This window comes from Prunus avium, chromosome 7 (genome assembly GCF_965620075.1).
Source record: "Prunus avium chromosome 7, drPruAviu1.hap1.1, whole genome shotgun sequence".
NCBI lineage: Eukaryota > Viridiplantae > Streptophyta > Magnoliopsida > Rosales > Rosaceae > Prunus > Prunus avium.
The window spans coordinates 1,623,067-1,646,370 of NC_142290.1; the positions used below are offsets into that span (position 1 = coordinate 1,623,067).

Sequence of the window (23,304 nt, forward strand, 5' to 3'; positions counted from 1 at the left end):
CCTCAGGATGAGCTATTGTTTCTGGTTGGAAGCTTGGTCATGGTGACATGAAGATGAGCTAGGGCTGCTGGTGGGATTTATTGGTGAAGTGCATCAACCAATTCTGATTTTCTAATACAAGTGCATCAACCAATTCAAATTTTCTAATACAAGTGCATCAACCAATTCAAGATTTTATAATACAAGTGTTGTATGCATTAGCCATATTGAATTCAGATTTTCACTTCCCCTAGGCCTATAAATAGGGATGTTCTCTAAGCTTGTAAACACACCCCAAGGGGGGGAGCTCTCAAACACTTCTCTAGAGCTCCCTTCCCTTCTCTCCCTCAAATTCTCTTAGTTTTCCTTTCTAGTTCTCAATTGATTGTAACAAAAATCCTTTTACTAAATTTTCCTTTAAGTCTTTCCAAGTTCTACTTTAATTTTCATTGTTATGTAAATTCTTTTCTTTAGTTTCCAAGTTTCAATTATGGTTCATGTTCTTATTCATTATGCTTATAAGTTAATATGCTAGTTTGAATGATTGATCACCATTTAGGCTTGCATGTTAGCTATCTTGGTTTGAATTAAGAGTATACACCATGCTTTAATTCGAATTGAACTATGAATAGGAAGAGTATGTATGGACATTCGACAACAGGGATTAGATACATGCTTGGTTGTTTAAATTGTTCTTCTATGCTTAATGGGTTCCTAATGCTTAATTTTAGGTTAGACAACAAATGATCAAATTAGGGAATTAGGAACACAAGGTTATGACCAAACACCATGGCTTAATCATACATTAGCTAGAATCAATCCGTTAATCTAATTGAACTTGGGAACTTATCTGCTTGAGTTAGTTATTTTCTTTCTTCCTTGTTTTATTTATTTCCTTTCTTTTTCATTTCTGTTTTGTGTAGGAGAAATGAATTGGATCATTCAATCACCAATCCTTGTGGGATCGACCTCGCACTTACATATGCTATACTACCAAACGGCTCGTGCACTTGCGAGTATCACAAGTTGAGGATGCAACTGAATCCATTTTGGTGCAGCTGTATCGACACAACACCGCCCCCGAAAAACAAGAAAGGATTGCAAAGTTTGCTACGCCAAATAAACTTCCTCCGAAGGTTTATGGCTAATTCTGCGAGAAAGTCAAGTCTTTTTCATCTTTGCTAAAACTCAAGGATGAGGAGAAATTTCAATGGGAAGAAGTTCACCAAAAGGCATTTGATTCCATCAAAGAGTATTTAACCAAGCCACCGATGCTAATCCCACCGAAGCGAGGCTGACCTTTGAAGTCATATATTTCGACTGCAGAAAATTCCATCGGAAGTCTTTTGGCCCAAGACAACGATGAGAAAAAAGAGCAAGCAGTGTACTACCTAAGCCGAATTCTAACGGCCACCGAGAGAAAGTAATCACCGGTGGAGAAACTTTGTTTAGCCTTATTTTTCACCGCAACCAAGTTAAGGCACTATATGTTGCCTTCCGTGGTACATATAATCGCCAAGACTGATTTGATCAAGTACATGCTTACTCGGCCAATCATTAGAGGGCAGATTGGAAAATGGACGATGGCATTGGCAAAATTCAACTTCCGATACGTACCTCAGCAGGCCGTCAAGGGGCAAGCCTTGGCTGACTTCTTGGCCGCTCACCCTTGTGTTGAAATAGAAGACATGGACTTCTTCAAAGTTGACATGATAAGTTTATTCCCATGGCGTCTCTATTTCGACGGATCTCGAACATCAAATATGGGGGGAGCAGGTGTCATCATTGAATCCCCTCAGGGTTTCCGAACTCATTATTCATTTCAATTAGACTTTGATTGTACCAACAATCAGGCCGAATATGAGGCCTTGATTATTGGGTTGGAGATTTTGAGAGAACTTGGAATAAATAATGTGTCAATCATGGGGGATTCGATGTTGGTTCTGAAACAACTATCCGACGACTATAAGGTAACCAGCCAAGCATTGCTTGGCTATCATGCCTTGGCCAGCCAACTAATAGAAGGTTTTGATGAGGTGAGACTCGCTCACCTACCAAGAGAGCACAACTCACAGGCCAATGCAATGGCCCAATTGGCTTCTGGGGTTTAGATCTCTGAAGGGCTTTCTGAGGAATTATTCAAAGTTGAAAAACGATCATTGCCCTCAGTTTTTGAAAGAGGAATACCAATGGAGGTCATGGCATTGACTATAGCTCCAGATGACTGGAGACACGACATCGTGGAGTATCTGAAATGTCTAAGTGGTCCGCATTGCCGGCAGGTTCGGCAAACGATCATTGCCCTCTTGTATCCGTATGTTGGGTCTCCATTGCTATCTCCTCAAAGAGTTCGTACGTTTCTTCTGGAGTTTTGGTTTTAAAAGAACCACCTGCAAAATTGGTGACTATATTATGACTAGAAGGGGTTAGTCCTTTATAAAACATACGCATTTGAAGCTTCAATGGAATCCCATGATGAGGACATTGGTTGAGCAACCCATTGAATTTCTCCCATGCTTCACAAAACGATTCATCATCTTGCTGTGCAAATAACAAGATCTTGTCCCTAAGCATGTCGGTCTTTTGCGTGGAGAAGTATTTTTCCAGGAACTTCTTTTGAATGGCAGACCATGTAGTGAGTGAACCAGGCTTCAAAGAATTCAACCAATACTTCGCCTTATCCTTTAAAGTGTATGGAAACACTCTCATTCGAAGTTGATCTTCTGTCACACCTGTCAAGGGAAAAGAACTCACAACATTAAAAATATCCTTTATATGAGTCAATGGATCTTCATTAGGTAAACCATAAAAGGAAGGCAGCATATTAAGATGAGAAGATTTAAGCTCATAATTTCGAGCTACAGTGGGCAGCAAAATGCTTGAAGGAGATGCTGGAATTGTTGGGATATCAAGTTCTCCCATGAACTCAATGGCAGCCATCATTTCTTCTTCTTCTTGGTCTGAACTTGCTTCCGAATTTGAAAGTGAAGAACTGGGAAGTTCAGTGTGGAGAGCAAGACTTGTAAATGTAGCAAGAGCTTGCTCTTTTGCAGTTGACAACTCCCTTTCTAGACGATTCTGAATTTCAGAGGTCACTCGTCTGGGTTGCAATGATGGTCCTGCGTTCAAAGATCTAGAACGTTGGAACGAAGACCTCACTTGTTCAAGTAATGGATTTTTAGACATAAACTACCTGAAACAGAAAATTAGATTAATTAGAAACACTAAAAAGAATAGGGTAACCTTGGGCACATAACCAGGGAAGAACTTTCGTTCAGTCCCCGGCAACGGCGCCAAAATTTGTTGTTAATATTATGTTAACTCGCAATTGTACGGGGCAATTAGTAGTATAGCAAGACAAGTACGAGGTCGTACCCACGAAGATTGAGAAGTTAAAACTAGTTATGTACTTAGATTACCAAATTCAAGAAAGTAGGAGGTTATGTCTAAAACAGAATTTAAAACAAGAGTGGTTGTGATTGTTGAACAAAAGAAGCAAAATGAAATTGCAAACAAAAACAAGTAAACAAATGTAACAAAGAGTGGTTTTAAGAGTTGGAAAACAGATTTTGAGACTAGGGCATTCGAATCACCATAACAATTCAATTCTGGGTTATAAAGATTCAAGTAACAAGTCTAATTCAGATTCAAAGATTGATTCTAGCTAAAGTATGATTAGGCCATGGTGTTTGGTCCTAACCTTGTGTTCCTAATTCCCTAATTTGATCATTTGTTGTCTAACCTAAAATTAAGCATTAGGAACCCATTAAGCATAGAAGAACATTTTAAACAACCAAGTATGTATCTAATCCCTGTTGTCGAATGTCCATACATACTCTTCCTATTCATAGTTCAATTCGAATTAAAGCATGGTGTATACTCTTAATTCAAACCAAGATAGTTAACAAACAAGTTCTAATGGTGATCAATCATTCAAACAAGCATGTTAACTTATAAGCATAATGAATAAGAACATGAATCATGAATCAAACTTGAAACTCCAAACTTATAAACCCAGAATATTCATGTTAGGTTACATCGAAGCCCTAGTTATGGATTTAGCTACTCATAATGGAAAAGAGACTTGAACAGAAATGAGAAAACATAATGAATACAATAAGAGTAGAAAAACCCTTTTTCTGAAGTTCTTGTGGTGTCCAAGGCTTCTCCAAGTGCTTCTCCACTTCTAATGCTTCTCCAAGAGCTTCCCCACTTCTAGAAAGATGTATGAAGGATATGGAGGTGATTTGGGATGAGTTTGAGTGAGTGGTGATGGCTAAGGAAGATGAAATTCGTAGGGAAATGGAAGAGAGGTTTGCTGGAGTTGTTTTGGTGATTGTTGGAGTGTTTGGGATTTTGAGAGTGTTTGAGGATGGTTGGAGTGAATTGTGGGGGTTGTGAATCTCAGGATTTGTTGTGTCTTGAATGTGGAATGGATGTGGTATTTATAGGGAGAGGGGAGTGACAAATCTGAATTCAATATGGCTAATGCATACAACACTTGCATTATAAAAGATGAATTGGTTGATGCACTTCACTAATGCATACAACACTTGCATTATAAAATCTGAATTGGTTGATGCACTTCACCAATAGATCCCACCAGCAGCCCTAGCTCATCTTCATGTCACCATGACCAAGCTTCCAACCAGAAATGATAGCTCATACCTAGCTCACCATGACCAAGCATCCAACCAGCACATGCTGAGGTCAGCATAACCAGCAACTTCAAGGGCTTACAACTTGGGCTTCTCTTAATCAAATTAGGACTTTAAGCACTCGAAATTGAAGTTCAGAATGTCTTCTTTCCAGCCATATGTCATTTGGGCCAATCCAAGGTCGGAGGAGGAAGTTAAGGCCAAAACAAATTGCTAACTCATTTTGCGCGCTGATAAAATCCATCCTGAGCATGGCTCTGTGTTTGCTAGGTAACAGACTCCATATTTATCCAATGGGGCTGAATTTTGGATATGTTATAGTACACACCCATTGGAACAACTTTCATGAAGAATGCTGCCTCATCCGAGCTGTGTAGGTTGCTGAAACAAAGCTTGCAATATGACCTACGGAACTGGACTGGTAGGGGGCTGTAGCCAAAATGAGTTTGTCTTTTAAGCTCTTCTTCCATTCATCCAAATTAGGCCTTAACATGCTTGAATTGCATGAATTATGCTCTCTTGCTCTATTGGCCTACAAAACACACAAAGGGAGGGAAATAACTTAGAATTATAGGAACTAAGCAAAAGAAGTAAGTAAATTGGGCATGTATATGTATGAAATTATGAGCTTAACACACCCCCAAACTTAGATTTTGCTAGTCCTCGAGCAAAACAAAAGAGAAACAAAGATAAAAACAAAACAAGAAGTTAACTAGACCACTTTCGTAGGTAACTCGATTGCATTGAGCGTATGCAACAAGCCTTTAAACCTCTAGGCATCCCTAGTAGGAGGAGTTGTGTCTCCTGAGGGTTTAACAGATACGATACCCACAAACGTTTTTCTAACTCTACAAAACAAAATGGTTAGAAAAACAACTTTGAAATCAACTAATGAAAATGAAAGAAAGTTTTAGTCATACCTCCAACACCATAGAGTTGCCAAGATAGGTCATCAATCAGTGTGTACAAGAGGAAGCTATAGCTCAAAGGCACACAGTTTCAAAGCAAGCACACTCAAACCTTGAATAGAGAACATGCTTCGACTCTAATTCTCACAGATAACACTCAATCACTCAGAACCTATGTTTTAATTCTCTCAAGAAAGCATAAGTGAGTGTATGTAATAGAAGCACAAATTTGGTTAGATCTCATGAAAGGAATTAAATACTAAGAATAGAGATACACACATACTTACCAGCACCCATGAATACATCCTCAAAGATCAGCTAGGTCTTTCACAATGTTGTAATGAAAGGCTAAGGTTTAGGGGAAATGGAAGAATTGGAAGGAAAAACAAATAACTTAAGAACATACCAAGGTTGCATGCTTCATTAATCTGCAAGGCATCATTGATTTAGATTGGCATGGCAGCAAACTTCATGGTATCTCCTGGCATAGACTTTATTTTTCACACTTAGATCAAATCGAAACACTTTCATCTTCGTTGATTTGATCTGCATCTTCATTAACTTCATTGCACAGATTCACATCATCTTTATTTAGGTACATGGCTGCAACTTCCTTGCTTCAAACTTTATCTTGGCACACCTTGGTATATTTCTAAGCTATAGGGTATGGCTACAATAGGTCAAGTATCTCAGATTGAGATACAAAGGTAGGGAAATGATGAGGGTGATAGAAGAAAAGGCTTTAAGTGTTTGGCTTCAAGAGGGTTGATGGAACACACATATAGGTAGGGTGAAAAGAAAGCACATAGAATGGTTATGCACACATAGCCTAGCATCACTTCAATGAGTTCATTCATGAATGAGAGCAAGCACATGATATCTGCAAAAGAGAATCATCCTTAGTATTCAATCAAAATGGAATAATGAGATCAATTAGAGTGAATTGAAGAAAATAAGTATGGATGAGAAATAGAACACTTTAAACCCTCTCAAGAAAGCAATTAGGCTCGATATAGCTCACTAGGGTAGTCTCCACTATTTTCCTTCAAGAATTTGAGCGTGGTACTTTAGCCACCAGAATTCTAAGAGCAAAAGCTTTGTGAAGTGCAAAATTCTGATATGAAAACCTCAAATAGCAGCTCCATAGCATTGATTGTATGACATTCTTTAAAAAAAAATAAAAATAAAAAATAAAAAAAATAAAAAAAATAAAAAAAAAATTGTGACAAGAGAACGAAAATTGAAAACACAAATGGATAAGAAAATTGAAATTGAAAACCTTCCCCCCAGACCTGAATTGAACATTGTCCTCAATGTGAAAGCATACAAAAGATGATTGAGAACAAACAAATGATAAAGGGAAAAGTTTAGAAGAAGGTTTAGGAAAAATAAAAAATAAAAAAAATGAATATATAAGCAACTCATGGATGACCAGTTAAGGGCCTCAGAAAACACAGCCAGGGGATCCGGGAAGGTTGGAGGGGTCACAATGGTCCCGCTTAAAACCCAAACTTCTTAGACACCGAAGGTGTCGCCTAAAGAACTCCTAGACACTGTATTGACGGAAGTGCTCACTGGAGTTACCATAAGTTAGCTCATATGAAAAATCTTTTTAAATTTTTAAATTTTTAAATTTTTTTTAAATTTTTATAAAAAAAAAAAAAAACAGAAATTTAAAATAATAACAAGTAAAGAGAAAGGATTGAAATGCTCCCCCTTGATGCGATTAGGTCGATTGCTACCAAGCACCTTCTTCTTGAACACATGGGTTGCCTCCCAAGAAGCGCCTTAGTTACTGTCTTGGCAAGACATTGTGCAATCAGCTAAGTTGATGGTACGAAGGGAAGTTGATCTACCACATGGCCAGTTTGGATGCCAGCTGAAACTCCCTCATAGAATGGCTTTAAACGTTGTCCATTTACTTTGAAAGTCGAGCCATCTTTAGGGTTTTGAATCTCCACAGCTCCATAGGGAGAAACATTGACCACGGTGAATGGGCCTTGCCATCTAGACTTCAATTTTCCTGGAAAGAGACGCAAACGTGAGTTAAACAAAAGAACTGACATACCTTTGGAGAACTCTTTCCGTTGAATGTTTCTGTCATGGTAACTCTTGGTTCGTTCTTTGTAAAGCTTTGCATTCTCATAAGACTCATGTCTAATTTCTTCCAATTCATTCAGCTGAAACTTTCTTGCATGGCCTGCCTTGTCTAGATCAAAATTTAACTTCTTGATGGCCCAAAAAGCATTGTGTTCAAGCTCCATTGGCAGGTGACAAGCTTTCCCAAACACAAGACGATAAGGGCTCATTCCAATGGGAGTCTTATATGCTGTCCTATAAGCCCATAATGCATCATTGAGCTTGGCTGCCCAATCTTTCCTTGTATTGTTCACCACCTTCTCCAGGATGTGCTTAATTTCTCTATTGCTTATTTCCACTTGACCAGAAGTTTGCGGATGATATGGTGTAGAGACTCGATGGGTGATGTTGTACTTCTTCATGAGTGCTTCGAATGGCTTGTTACAGAAGTGGCTGCCTCCATCACTAATGACAGCCCTTGGAGTACCAAACCTTGTGAAAATATTATCCTTCAAGAACTTCAGCACCACCTTATAATCATTGGTTTTGGTGGCTATGGCTTCCACCCATTTAGACACATAATCAACAGCAACAAGTATGTAAGTATAACCAAAGGAAGATGGGAATGGTCCCATGAAATCAATACCCCACACATCGAAGAGCTCCACAACAAGTATGTTATTCAATGGCATTTCATTCCTGCGACTTATGTTCCCCATCCTTTGGCACCTATCACACTTAACACAAAAATTAAATGCATCTTTAAATAGAGTGGGCCAAAAGAAACCAGATTGCAGAATTTTAAGTGCTGTTTTCTTAGCTCCAAAGTGACCTCCACAGGCCAATTCGTGGCTATGCCTAAGTATGCTTTCTTGCTCTTCTTCTGGAACACATCTTCTGATGAGTTGATCCGGGCAATGCTTGAATAAGAAAGGTTCATCCCATACATAATGTTTCACCATGGAAAAGAACTTCTTCTTATCCTGAGAAGTTAGATCATTTCTAAGAACACCACAAGCAAGATAATTAACAAAATCAGCATACCATGGCTCTTTGACTTGGGCAGCATATAGTTGTTCATCAGGGAAAGTCTCATTCAAGGGTAGCACAGCTCCTCCTTTTTCTTCAACCACAATTCTGCTCAAATGATCAGCTACCACATTCTCACATCCCTTCTTATCTCGAATCTCCAAATCGAATTCTTGCAGCAAGAGAATCCATCTAATCAAGCGTGGTTTGGCATCCTTCTTAGTGAGCAAGTATCTAAGGGCTGCATGGTCAGAATAAACAATTACTTTAGAACCAACAAGGTAAGAACGAAATTTTTCTAAAGCAAAAACCACAGCAAGCAACTCCTTCTCTGTTGTGGAGTAGTTGATTTGAGCATCATTCAAGGTCCGGCTAGCATAATGAATCACATGGGGCAGCTTGTTCTTCTTTTGACCTAAAACTGCACCAATAGCAAAGTCAGAGGCATCACACATTATTTCAAATGGTAAAGACCAATCCGGAGCTATGATAATAGGGGCTGAAGTTAGCTCCCTCTTCAAGGTAGAAAAAGCTTCCATGCAAGCTTCATTAAACTCAAAAACAGCATCCTTAGCAAGGAGATTACACAATGGCCTTGTAATGCTTGAGAAATTTTTGATGAACCTTCTATAGAATCCAGCATGACCTAGAAAGCTTCTAATTCCTTTAACAGAGGTAGGGGGTGGAAGATTTGAGATGAGGTCGATCTTGGCTTTATCCACTTCGATTCCCTTGCTTGAAATCACATGGCCTAGTACAATGCCTTGTCTCACCATGAAGTGACACTTCTCCCAATTCAAAATCAGATTTGTTTCCTGGCATCTTTTAAGCACTAGAGACAAGTGGTGAAGACAATTATCAAAAGAGGAACCAAAAACTGAAAAATCATCCATAAATACCTCAATGAATCGTTCCACCATATCTGAAAAGATTGACATCATGCATCTTTGGAAAGTTGCTGGGGCATTGCATAAACCGAATGGCATCCTTCTATAAGCAAACGTACCAAATGGGCATGTGAATGTGGTTTTCTCTTGGTCTTCCGGAGCAATGGGAATTTGATTATAACCTGAAAAACCATCAAGAAAACAATAGTAAGCATGGCCAGATAAACGTTCAAGCATTTGATCAATAAAAGGTAAGGGGAAATGATCTTTTCTAGTGGATGTGTTCAACTTCCTGTAATCAATGCAAACTCTCCAACCAGTGACAGTTCGTGTAGGAACTAGCTCATTCTTCTCATTCTTCACAACGGTGATTCCGGACTTCTTTGGAACAACTTGCACAGGGCTCACCCACTTAGAATCTGAAATTGGGTAGATGATTCCTACATCGAGTAGCTTTAAAACTTCAGCTCTAACCACCTCTTTCATGTTGGGATTTAGCCTCCTTTGGGCATCACGAGATGGTTTGCTGTCTTCTTCCATTAAAATCCGGTGCATGCACATGCTTGGACTAATTCCTTTGATGTCTGCTATGGTCCACCCAATGGCTGTTTTATGCTCTTTTAGAACTTTAATTAAGCTCTCTTCTTCATGTGAGGAGAGACCTGCAGCAATTATAACAGGGAGAGTTTCGTTAGCACCCAAATATGTATATTTAAGATTATTGGGAAGAGGTTTAAGTTCTAGCTTTGGTGGGATGACAATGGATGGCTCCAATTTCGTGGATGATGGTCCAAGAGGCTCGATTGGTGGCCTAAAGGATGGTGGGTATGGCGGAAACACTTCTAAGGCAGCCACCACTTCTTGGAACTCCGGTTCACAAAGATCTTCCTCTTCTTGTGTTAAGACAGCTTCTAGAGCATCATTAGACTTTCTCTGCAAAATTTTGGAAGAAACCTCATGATCCACAACATCAATTGAAAAGCAAGAATCAAGAGAGATAGAAGGTTGAGATAGAGCATTAAGCATTTTAAATTCAACAGTTTCACCCAAAACAGTCATGGAGAGAGTGCTATCTTTCACTTTGATGATTGTGTCTGCAGTGGCCATGAATGGCCTGCCTAGGAGAATGGGATCAACACGATCTCCATTTGGATTGTCTTCCATGTCCATCACTACAAAATCAGCAGGGAGAATTAGTGTATTAACTTGAACTAGAATATCTTCTACAATACCTTTTGGATATTTTATAGAATGATCAGCTAGTTCAAGTCGCATTGAAGTCTTCTTCATCCCTTCTAAGCCAAGCTCTTGATAAACTGAATATGGCAAAACATTGATGCTTGCTCCCAAGTCCAACATGGCTCTTCCAACCTTCTTGCCTCCAATGTTAATGGGAATGTCAAAGCTGCCAGGATCATCTAGTTTTGGTGGAAGCTTCCTTTGCAACACAGCACTTACATTCTGGTCGAGCTTTACTCCTTCATTTGGAGCGAAATTGAGCTTGTGAGTTTTCAAGTCCTTGATGAATTTTCCATATGCAGGAATCTGTTCAATAAGATCAAGCAAAGGCAAATTGATATTAACTTTACTCAAAATATCATAAATCTCTTTAAAAGCCTTATCTTGCTTTGCTTTCTTAAGACGGCCTGGAAATGGAATCTGTGGAACATATGGAGCGGGTGGCACGTATCTATCTTCTTGAAGATGTGGTGGCACAAATTTGTCATCCCTTTTATGCAATTGGAATTGATCGGATTTCTGAGAATCTGATTTGGCCTTAGGAGCAGATTGAGAAGTTTTGAGTTGTTCTCTTTCCGTAGCCATGGTCTCCTCCTCTTCATTTTCTACAATCACAACATCATTTGAAAGATTAGAATCATCTTTATTATCAATGATCTTACCTGATCTGAGCACATGAATGGCCTTGGCTTCTGGGTTCTTTGGATTGATCTCAGTTTGGCTTGGCCATTTCCCAGGCACTCTTTGAGTTATTTCAGCAGCTATTTGGCCTAATTGGACTTCCAATTTGGAGATGGCAGCTTGTGTAGTTTACTGAAAATTGGATTGGTTGATTGCCATCTGCTTCACTATATCTTCCAATGATGATGATGATTGTTGTGGCCTTTGGAATGAAGGGGGATTTGCTTGATTCTGGGTATTTCTCCATGAAAAGTTTGGATGATTCCTCCAACCTGGATTATAACTTTGAGAGTATGGATCATTTCTTGGACCTTGGTTGTAGGAATTTACCAACTTAGCTTGCTCTTGCACAAATTCTGGATATCCAGCCCCAAGTGGACAAGCTGTGGTAGCATGGTCATGAGATTCACAAATGCTACACACTTCCTTCGGAGGGCTTCTTGAGTTTAATGCAAGAAGAGCATCTAGCTTTTGTTCCAGTTTTGAAATCTGCACACTAGAAGCATCATTAGAACCACTAATAACACGTTTACCTCTTGTATCCGTATGTTGGGTCTCCATTGCTATCTCCTCAAAGAGTTCGTACGTTTCTTCTGGAGTTTTGGTTTTAAAAGAACCACCTGCAAAATTGGTGACTATATTATGACTAGAAGGGGTTAGTCCTTTATAAAACATACGCATTTGAAGCTTCAATGGAATCCCATGATGAGGACATTGGTTGAGCAACCCATTGAATTTCTCCCATGCTTCACAAAACGATTCATCATCTTGCTGTGCAAATAACAAGATCTTGTCCCTAAGCATGTCGGTCTTTTGCGTGGAGAAGTATTTTTCCAGGAACTTCTTTTGAATGGCAGACCATGTAGTGAGTGAACCAGGCTTCAAAGAATTCAACCAATACTTCGCCTTATCCTTTAAAGTGTATGGAAACACTCTCATTCGAAGTTGATCTTCTGTCACACCTGTCAAGGGAAAAGAACTCACAACATTAAAAATATCCTTTATATGAGTCAATGGATCTTCATTAGGTAAACCATAAAAGGAAGGCAGCATATTAAGATGAGAAGATTTAAGCTCATAATTTCGAGCTACAGTGGGCAGCAAAATGCTTGAAGGAGATGCTGGAATTGTTGGGATATCAAGTTCTCCCATGAACTCAATGGCAGCCATCATTTCTTCTTCTTCTTGGTCTGAACTTGCTTCCGAATTTGAAAGTGAAGAACCGGGAAGTTCAGTGTGGAGAGCAAGACTTGTAAATGTAGCAAGAGCTTGCTCTTTTGCAGTTGACAACTCCCTTTCTAGACGATTCTGAATTTCAGAGGTCACTCGTCTGGGTTGCAATGATGGTCCTGCGTTCAAAGATCTAGAACGTTGGAACGAAGACCTCACTTGTTCAAGTAATGGATTTTTAGACATAAACTACCTGAAACAGAAAATTAGATTAATTAGAAACACTAAAAAGAATAGGGTAACCTTGGGCACATAACCAGGGAAGAACTTTCGTTCAGTCCCCGGCAACGGCGCCAAAATTTGTTGTTAATATTATGTTAACTCGCAATTGTACGGGGCAATTAGTAGTATAGCAAGACAAGTACGAGGTCGTACCCACGAAGATTGAGAAGTTAAAACTAGTTATGTACTTAGATTACCAAATTCAAGAAAGTAGGAGGTTATGTCTAAAACAGAATTTAAAACAAGAGTGGTTGTGATTGTTGAACAAAAGAAGCAAAATGAAATTGCAAACAAAAACAAGTAAACAAATGTAACAAAGAGTGGTTTTAAGAGTTGGAAAACAGATTTTGAGACTAGGGCATTCGAATCACCATAACAATTCAATTCTAGGTTATAAAGATTCAAGTAACAAGTCTAATTCAGATTCAAAGATTGATTCTAGCTAAAGTATGATTAGGCCATGGTGTTTGGTCCTAACCTTGTGTTCCTAATTCCCTAATTTGATCATTTGTTGTCTAACCTAAAATTAAGCATTAGGAACCCATTAAGCATAGAAGAACATTTTAAACAACCAAGTATGTATCTAATCCCTGTTGTCGAATGTCCATACATACTCTTCCTATTCATAGTTCAATTCGAATTAAAGCATGGTGTATACTCTTAATTCAAACCAAGATAGTTAACAAACAAGTTCTAATGGTGATCAATCATTCAAACAAGCATGTTAACTTATAAGCATAATGAATAAGAACATGAATCATGAATCAAACTTGAAACTCCAAACTTATAAACCCAGAATATTCATGTTAGGTTACATCGAAGCCCTAGTTATGGATTTAGCTACTCATAATGGAAAAGAGACTTGAACAGAAATGAGAAAACATAATGAATACAATAAGAGTAGAAAAACCCTTTTTCTGAAGTTCTTGTGGTGTCCAAGGCTTCTCCAAGTGCTTCTCCACTTCTAATGCTTCTCCAAGAGCTTCCCCACTTCTAGAAAGATGTATGAAGGATATGGAGGTGATTTGGGATGAGTTTGAGTGAGTGGTGATGGCTAAGGAAGATGAAATTCGTAGGGAAATGGAAGAGAGGTTTGCTGGAGTTGTTTTGGTGATTGTTGGAGTGTTTGGGATTTTGAGAGTGTTTGAGGATGGTTGGAGTGAATTGTGGGGGTTGTGAATCTCAGGATTTGTTGTGTCTTGAATGTGGAATGGATGTGGTATTTATAGGGAGAGGGGAGTGACAAATCTGAATTCAATATGGCTAATGCATACAACACTTGCATTATAAAAGATGAATTGGTTGATGCACTTCACTAATGCATACAACACTTGCATTATAAAATCTGAATTGGTTGATGCACTTCACCAATAGATCCCACCAGCAGCCCTAGCTCATCTTCATGTCACCATGACCAAGCTTCCAACCAGAAATGATAGCTCATACCTAGCTCACCATGACCAAGCATCCAACCAGCACATGCTGAGGTCAGCATAACCAGCAACTTCAAGGGCTTACAACTTGGGCTTCTCTTAATCAAATTAGGACTTTAAGCACTCGAAATTGAAGTTCAGAATGTCTTCTTTCCAGCCATATGTCATTTGGGCCAATCCAAGGTCGGAGGAGGAAGTTAAGGCCAAAACAAATTGCTAACTCATTTTGCGCGCTGATAAAATCCATCCTGAGCATGGCTCTGTGTTTGCTAGGTAACAGACTCCATATTTATCCAATGGGGCTGAATTTTGGATATGTTATAGTACACACCCATTGGAACAACTTTCATGAAGAATGCTGCCTCATCCGAGCTGTGTAGGTTGCTGAAACAAAGCTTGCAATATGACCTACGGAACTGGACTGGTAGGGGGCTGTAGCCAAAATGAGTTTGTCTTTTAAGCTCTTCTTCCATTCATCCAAATTAGGCCTTAACATGCTTGAATTGCATGAATTATGCTCTCTTGCTCTATTGGCCTACAAAACACACAAAGGGAGGGAAATAACTTAGAATTATAGGAACTAAGCAAAAGAAGTAAGTAAATTGGGCATGTATATGTATGAAATTATGAGCTTAACAATTCATCTTCAAAGCAGCAAATTGCAACATCTAACATGATTGAGGGTGAACTTATTCCTCATGTTTCCTTGCCAGAAGGAGCTATACCTATAGGATTCCATGTTGACAATGAGATTACAGTTGTTCATGCATACCCCGATATGCCTCGTCCTGGAAATCCTAATATTCCTACCTTGTATGACCTTATGACCGCACCTAGCCTGGATATTTGGGAAGATTCGTCAGATTTTTCCGATGAGTCCCAAAGTGAATGGCGGACAGTTGTCAAAAGAAAGGCTAAAAATATTGTCAAAAATTCCTCGGTGCTAAAGTCATCTACTCACCGTGGTGTCAAAATTGCGAGCAAGCCATCTCTGAAAAATAAGAAATTGAAAAAGAAGACTTCAGAGAAACCGAAGATCATACAAAGAAAAGCATATGAACAACAACCAAGGGCATCAGTTACCCTCGCTGAATTTTTCCCTGCTAATTCCTTTAAGAAAAGCTACGAAGGAGAGGAAGAATGCTTTAATTGTTTAATGACTTCGTATGAAACCTCTGAAGCAGCAGATCAAACCACGCTGCAAATTGCACCAGTCTTTCCTGATAAATCAAAAATGACAGAAATTCCAATTTCTTCACAAAGTTTTGCAGTGGAAATACCAATCAAAGCAAGTAGTTCCAGATCTCAGCAAGGACAAACTTGTGTCAGGGACCAATCACAGCTCAATGTAGTGGCTCAGTTGAAACGTATCCCATCATTTCTTAATATCTATGACGCCATGCAAATGTCAAAGGAACTTAGAGAAGCACTCACTATGGCTTTAATGAGCCCCGAGATGTTTAGAACGAGTTTCGAGCCAGCAAACGCGGTTACTGCATCACCAAAATATTGTGCTTGCTATTTAGCAAGCATCACATTTGATGAAAATGATATGATGCTTGGATCTGAGTTCCACAACCAACCACTTTATGTTAGTGGAGAAGTTGGAAATACATTGATCAATCGAATTTTGCTTGATTGTGGCTCAGCGGTAAATCTTCTTCCTTTAAAGACACTTCATATGATTGGAATGAGTGCTCGACAGTTGTCACCATCTATGTTGACAATTCAGGGTTTCAATCAAGTCGGACAAAGAGCTATGGGCACCATAGCATTGCAAATGGAAATAGGGGAACTTTATTCTGATGCCCTTTTTCATGTCATTGATGCTAATACATCTTACAACGTGCTTTTGGGGGCCCCATGGCTCCACACATATGGCATTGTTCCTTCTACACTACATCAGTGTTTTAAGTTCTTATCAAATGGTGAAGTCAAAAAGGTCTCTGCAGATGCTGATCCATTTAGAGGTGAAGAAGTTAATTATTCATATGCAAAGTTTTATAAATCACCAAGCCTTACCTTTGTACAGCCGAAAAATACAGAAAAGGCAAAGCGAGGGCTGAGCATAAAAACAGGAGGACCATCAGGGTCAACAAAGCCAATCAAAATAAAGATCACATCGCCTTCTATTTTCCCAAATAAAGAAAAGACTTCAAGTTCAAAGACAGCCTTTAAATACTCACCAGATGACCAAAAAAAGCTAGGTCAAAAAGCATTGGTGTCAGTTCAAAATACAATTGAGACGCTCATGACAACATACACACAGCCACTACGCAAGATTAACCATTCAATCCCAAGGGGCAGTTTGATAGTCTCAACTGTGTTAAAGAAGAACAACAGTCGGCATAACCACGTTGTCTTTAATGGAAATCCAACTATTTCAAAGAACAATACTCGACGTAACCGTGTTGTATTCTTTGAAGGAAATAGGTCCATGAAGACATGATCTTCAACTTCATTGAAGATAAAATCCAAAAAAGGCAAAGTCAGAAAGAATTGCATTTATGTCTCAGTAAGACAAGAAAATGGCATGCTCAGGGTAAAAGGTCCGAAGACATAAATAGACGAATCAGTAGTTTTCACTGACCTCGAAAAATCTTTCTTTGCTGAAACTGAGTCAAGCAATAAATCACCCCGGATCTCAGTTTTTGAGCGGCTTGGGAACAAAGCAAATAATTTTCCAACTCGCATCTCAGTTTTCCAAAGACTTGGAGGTGTTGCTCCCTCACAAAAACTTCAAAAGAGTAAGAAATGGAGAGTCAAGAAAAGTGTGATGACAAGTTCAGAGCAATCTAGAAATATTGAGGCCGTTCAAGTTAACTGTCTCCATCACAGATGTTAACCCAACAGAAAATGAAGAGCATGAAATCCGAATTCCTGATAATGAGCCATTAGAGTTTATTGATAATATTCAGCAAGCACCATCCCAAATTGAAGATGGAGGTCAAGCTACTGTGGATGAACTACAAGAAGTTAATCTTGGTACAAATGATGAGCCCAAACCCATTTTTGTAAGTGCCTTACTAACTCCAAATGAATTGGAAAATTATAGGTGCCTTCTTCAAGAATACTGAGATGTATTTGCATGGGGCTATCAAGACATGCCTGGCCTAGATCCTAATGTAGCAGTACACAGATTGGCAGTATCAAGTCAATGTCGCTATGTGAAGCAGGCTCCAAGACGGTTTCGACCAGAGCTGCAGGTACAAATAAATGCTGAAATTGACAAGTTAATAAATGCTGGGTTTATTCGAGAAGTCCAGTATCCTACTTGGCTCACAAGCATTGTTCCTGTAAAAAAGAAGAATGGTCAAATACGTATCTGCATAGATTTTAGAGATCTTAACAATGCATGTCCCAAAGATGAATTCCCTCTCCCGATCACCGAATTATTGGTAGATGCAACGACTTGATTTGAGGCTTTATCCTTCATTGATGGATTTTCAGGATATAACCAAATCAAAATGGCACCTGAAGATGAAGAGCTTACTGCGTTTCGAATCCCAAAGGGGGTTTACTGTTATACTGTGATGTCGTTCAGTCTGAAAAATGCTGGTGCAACATACCAAAGAGCCATGACAGTCATCTTTAGCGACATGCTACATAATAAAATCGAATGTTATGTGGATGATTTGGTTGTAAAAACCAGAAAGAGAGAGCATCATTTAAATGACCTGAAACGGGTTTTTGATAGGCTCCGAAAACATGAGTTAAAAATGAACCCTTTGAAATGCGCATTTGGAGTGACGTAAGGGAAATTCCTGGGTTTTGTAGTGAGACATCGTGGAATCGAAATTGACCCTTCCAAAATCAAGGCAATCCTAGAAATGCCTCCTCCTCGAACTTTGAAACAGTTAAGAGGTTTACAAGGAAGACTAGCTTACATACGAAGGTTCATTTCAAATTTGTCTGGGAGGTGCCAGCCATTCACAAGGCTGATGAAAAAAGACACACCATTCATATGGGATCAAGCATGCCAAAATGCTTTTGATAGCATCAAAGCATATCTTCTAAAACCCCCAATATTAATGGCACCAATTAAGGGAAAACCCTTAATATTATACATCGCTGCACTTGAACGCTCACTGGGGGCAATGCACGCTCAAGAGAATGAAGATGGGAAGGAGAATGCACTTTACTATTTAAGCTGAACATTAGTGGGGGCAGAACAGAACTACACCCCCATTGAAAAGGTTTGTTTGGCTTTGATTTTTGCTGTGCAAAAATTACGACATTATATATTATCCCATGGAATTACGTCAATCTCCAAAGTAGAAACTCTCATATATCTCATGGCAAAGCCAGTGCCTTCTGGGCGTTTAGCAAAATGGTTGATAGGATTTTTAGTACCTGCGCAAACAGGGTTAAAATCACTTAAAATACTTGCAAGAATACAAGGTTATTGTAGTATAGATGCTCATGCAAGGTCGTTGTCCCCAAAGATTGTTTGATTGATTTGTAATTAAACTAAGTCTTAATTAATAACCAAAATAGATTTTATCAAAGATGTGAAATTTATGAATTTGAAAAGATTAACTTGACAATAAAAGAAATCTGAGAGTTGGGAGGTAATAATAGCAAAGAATAAAAACGTTTTTAAAATTAACAATAGAGAGAGAAACTAGGGTTTAGCCGTCGCCGTCACAATCCTATGCAACTCTATCAATTACTTATGAATTTCCACATATATGCTTTGAAGGTTAGGTTTTCCTAATGCATATTTTCCTTGTGATGTTCAAGCGAAAACGTATATCTAACATGCAATCCGTTTGTGATGTTCAGATCAAATATAAACATGCAAGACTCATTAAACTTTGTGAAAACCCTTCGAAAAACTATGCAACCCTTAAGAGCGTGATGTTCGCCTTAAGTGAACTTACAATTACTAATCACAAGAAGCCCTCCTCAATTTCAGGGTGATGTTCCAACAGAAATTGCATCAAATTACTTGTCTAAATATCCTAATGGTGATCAGTCATTAAAATAGATAGATAGTTTCAAACACAGTGATTAATAATTCAAAGCAAACATGCATCCATTCATAAGCAAATTAATAAAATTACATATTCATGCTAAGGCTTATGGCCTCGCCCTAGCAAAAGGAATTAGTTACGCATACTCATAACTAAAATCCCAGGAAATATCATTCGAATGAATAAGAATAAAAACACCTGGAAGTAGAAGCTCTTCCAAAAATCCTAGCCAAAGTCGCGTTCCAAAAGCCAAAAGAGAGATCCTCAATTTGCTGTGAAAAATAGTTTAAATACCTCCTAAAACTCAGCTCCTAATCCCCACAAGGAAACTAGGTTAAAATAAAATAAAACTAGGAAATAAAGTCCAAATTGGACTAGGAGAAACTGCCAACAATCTGTCCAGCCACGTTTTGGCCACAAATCTCCTCCAAATCCGGCCCAAGATAGCTTGATTTAAAGATAAAAACGTTCTGAACACTTCTCCAGAAGGCCACGAACCCATCCGAGGTCATCTTGGGCTCCAAAACGCAATAAAAGCCCAACACGTCACTATTCCAGCACCGCGCACTGCTCCTTTATTTTATCGCCAGAAAATTACCGCTCAGTAGAAAAGTCTGAAATTTTGATACGATCAAGCAAGTGACTCACGAACGTCCTCCAACTGGAATTACTCCAAAATTCGTCCATTTGATTACGTTTTGCTCCAGAGGAAGTTGAGAGTCCTATATTGGAAATATAATTCAAAGTATCAAAATTCTTCCAAAATATCAACCAAAATATACTAAGAATGGGATTAAATATATGATATAAAATATGCCCATCAATGGTCTCTGCTTTTATCAGAATTCGAAATTAAATATGTGTCCCAAAAGGCAATCAAGGGACAAGCACTAGCTGATTTCCTGGCCGCACACCCCGTGCTAGACAATATGGAGTTGCCAAATGATTTACCAGATGAAGAGGTATTTTCCACAGAAATCTCACCGTGGCAACTTTATTTTGATGGTGCAGCTAGAAAGAAGGGAGCAGGGGCAGGCGTGGTATTCATCACACCGTCAGGGGGCTTGATCCCCTACTCTTTTTCTCTAATGACACTCTGCTCAAATAACATAGAAGAATACGAGGCACTCATCATTGGCCTCGAAATTGCACTTGAAATGAGCATCAATTGTTTGCATGCATTTGGAGATTCACAACTAATTGTCAAACAATTGAACGGCCAGTATGCAGTAAAAAATGAAAACTTAGTTTCGTACAATGACAGAGCTAAGTATTTAATGACCCAATTTCAAGACATTCAAATTGCCCACATCCCAAGGTCAGAAAATGACAAAGCTGATGCATTAGCAAATCTGGCAGCATCTTTATCTCTCCCTAAAGAAAGAGACATACAAGTCACTGTTGGAGAGCGTCATCTACTTCCTCCAGCCTTCGATCGGTTGAGGGAAAAACATGAGGTCAATATTGTCACAGTTTATGAAATCGAAGAGGGCCCAGATTGGCGTCAATCCATGATTGATTTTCTTCAACATGGAAAATTACCAACTAACCCAAGGAAAAGAGTTGACATCAGGCATAGGGCCAATCGTTTCATATATCTAAATGACATCTTATACAAGAGATACTTTGATGGAATACTCCTTCGGTGTTTATCAAAACAAGAAGCAACTACTGCCCTTTTGGAAACTCATGGAGGTATCTGTGGTGCCCATCAATCTGGACCCAAGCTTGCAGCCCAATTAAAAAGGTTAGGATATTACTGGCCAACCATGGTTTAGGATGCGATGAAGTTTTCAAATACTTGCAAGGCATGTCAACTACACGGAGATTTCATACATCAACCACCTTCGCCTCTTCATCCAACAATATTGTCTTGGCCATTCGATACTTGGGGATTGGATGTCATAGGCATCATAAAGCCTAAATCTTCTCGTCAACACCAGTATATCTTAGTTGCAACAGGCTATTTTTCAAAATGGGCAAAAGCAGTGCCTTTAAAAGTATTGAAAGCAGATGATGTTGCAAATTTTATAAGGACACATACAATTCATCGTTATGGTGTACCTTCCAAAATCATTTCAGATAATGCCTTGTACTTCAAATATAAGACTATGGTCAAGCTCTGTGATAAGTACAACATCCGACATTCATTTTCTGCAAGTTATAATCCACAGGCCAATGGCCAAGCTAAGGCATTTAACAAAGTGCTTTGCAATATTCTCAAAAAGATGGTTTCAAGAACCAAGAAAGATTGGCATGAACGTCTCCCCGAGGCATTGTGGGCTTACAGGATGACTGTTCGCACAGCAACTGGATGCACTCCATATAGTTTGGTCTATGGGTCAGAAGCAATATTATCATTGGAAATTCAATTACCTTCTTTAAGGGTAGCCACACATCTAGTCAACCCATATGAAAATGTGAAGGTTAGGCTAGCTGAGCTAGAGGCACTGGACGAAAAACATCTCTTTATGCAACAAAAACTCGAAGTTTATCAAGCTCAAATGGCAGGTCCTTTCAACAGGAAAGGTCAAATTCAGGTCATTTTCCATGGGAGATTTAGTTCTAACCATACGAAGACCCATTGTCATTACTCAAAAGATGCATGGGAAATTTGTATCAAAATGGGAAGGACCCTACGTCGTCACTAGGGTTTTTGCTAAAGGCGCTTATGAACTGTCAAATCCTGAAGGAACATGCATCTACCCCATGTGTAAATGGGAAATTTGTAAAGAGGTTCTATGCTTAGACAATAGCCCTTTGGACTGAAAACCTGAAAGGGCAGTTCAAGCAGAAGTTAGGGCAAAAAAAAAAACCAAAAAAAAGCTTGAACTACGTGCGGCTTGATCCCTCAAAAGGGGTACGTAGGCAGTCTAGTTTTAACACTAGATGCAGCCACAAAGGTCACAAAAAAAAAATCCTCCTTCAAATCCGGGAGTGAACTACGTTTGGCTTGATCCCTTCACAGGGTACGTAGGCAATCTAGTTTAATAGCTAGATGCAGCTATAAAACACATTTCCTCCCATCAAATTCGGGAGTGAACTACGTTTTGGCTTGATCCCTTCACAGGGTACGTAGGCAATCTAGTTTAATAGCTAGATGCAGCTATAAAACACATTTCCTCCCATCAAATTCGGGAGTGAACTACGTTTGGCTTGATCCCTTCACAGGGTACGTAGGCAATCTAGTTTAAATAGCTAGATGCAGCCATATATCACCAAAACATTCCTCCTTTCACCAATTGTATTGGCATGAGGTGAAATTGAGTTGCCAAAATAAAATATTATGTGCAGCTTGTCAAAATTAAATGTTTCATTAGCTTTATTATTCATGAAGAGAATGATGGAGAAAATAATAAATTCCAAAAGAGGACAATTACAAAGAGATGATGGTCCATTAGGACTTATTACAAAAGGGAATTAATGAATCAATCAGTTTGTGGATCTCCGCTTCCTATTACTTGCAAGAGGCCTCAATATGCTCAATTTCGAGAAGCTCTTTATCACTGATACATGATTGGCGAAGCTCTTCATCCAACTTGTTTAGTTTCTCCAGGGAAGTTTTGGCATCTTTGATTTGACAGTTAAGAGAAAACTTTCGAGAATCATGTTGTTCTCGAAGCATATGAGCTCGTTCCTCTGCTTCTTTAACAACAAACTCCTGAGCATTCAAGTCTTCAAGCTCTCGAGTAAAATTCGATAAGTTTGAGTCAACTGCCCTTTTGGAGTTTAGACAATCATCATGACGACGAATGAGATCACGAACCTGAGTACCTTGTTCAACAATTCTGGCATTCTTAGAAATTTGCAAGACACAGTAGAAAAGTTGGTCAATTGTGTCAACAAACCATTCAAGTTCAGTTTTGCCAAAATCAAGAATGTCTAACATTGACCACAAGACTTTGAACATTGATTTCATTCCTGCATGATGAGCAAGCATCTCTTCAATTGACTTTGAAGACTGAAGTTTATCAAAAATTCCT

At 38.9% G+C, this 23,304-nt stretch overlaps 1 protein-coding gene, 2 non-coding genes and 1 pseudogene across 3 annotated transcripts; all 4 read left to right on the forward strand.

The window, feature by feature from the left end:
• The first annotated feature begins 2,446 nt into the window (after positions 1–2,446).
• On the forward strand, positions 2,447–2,553 carry LOC148292782 (small nucleolar RNA R71). The gene has a single exon (XR_015826008.1). It is a non-coding gene; the product is annotated as a small nucleolar RNA R71 (small nucleolar RNA).
• Positions 2,554–12,157: 9,604 nt separating this feature from the next.
• LOC148292783 (small nucleolar RNA R71) lies at positions 12,158–12,264 on the forward strand. Its single transcript, XR_015826009.1, has one exon. It is a non-coding gene; the product is annotated as a small nucleolar RNA R71 (small nucleolar RNA).
• Positions 12,265–15,018: 2,754 nt separating this feature from the next.
• On the forward strand, positions 15,019–18,499 carry LOC148292784 (uncharacterized; annotated as a pseudogene).
• Positions 18,500–20,250: 1,751 nt separating this feature from the next.
• LOC148292785 (uncharacterized) lies at positions 20,251–22,070 on the forward strand. The gene is made up of 3 exons (XM_088244012.1): positions 20,251–21,016; positions 21,230–21,861; positions 22,014–22,070. The coding sequence occupies exons 1-3, from the start codon at positions 20,251–20,253 to the stop codon at positions 22,068–22,070; spliced, it is 1,455 nt and encodes a 484-aa protein (XP_088100138.1).
• Positions 22,071–23,304: the final 1,234 nt, after the last annotated feature.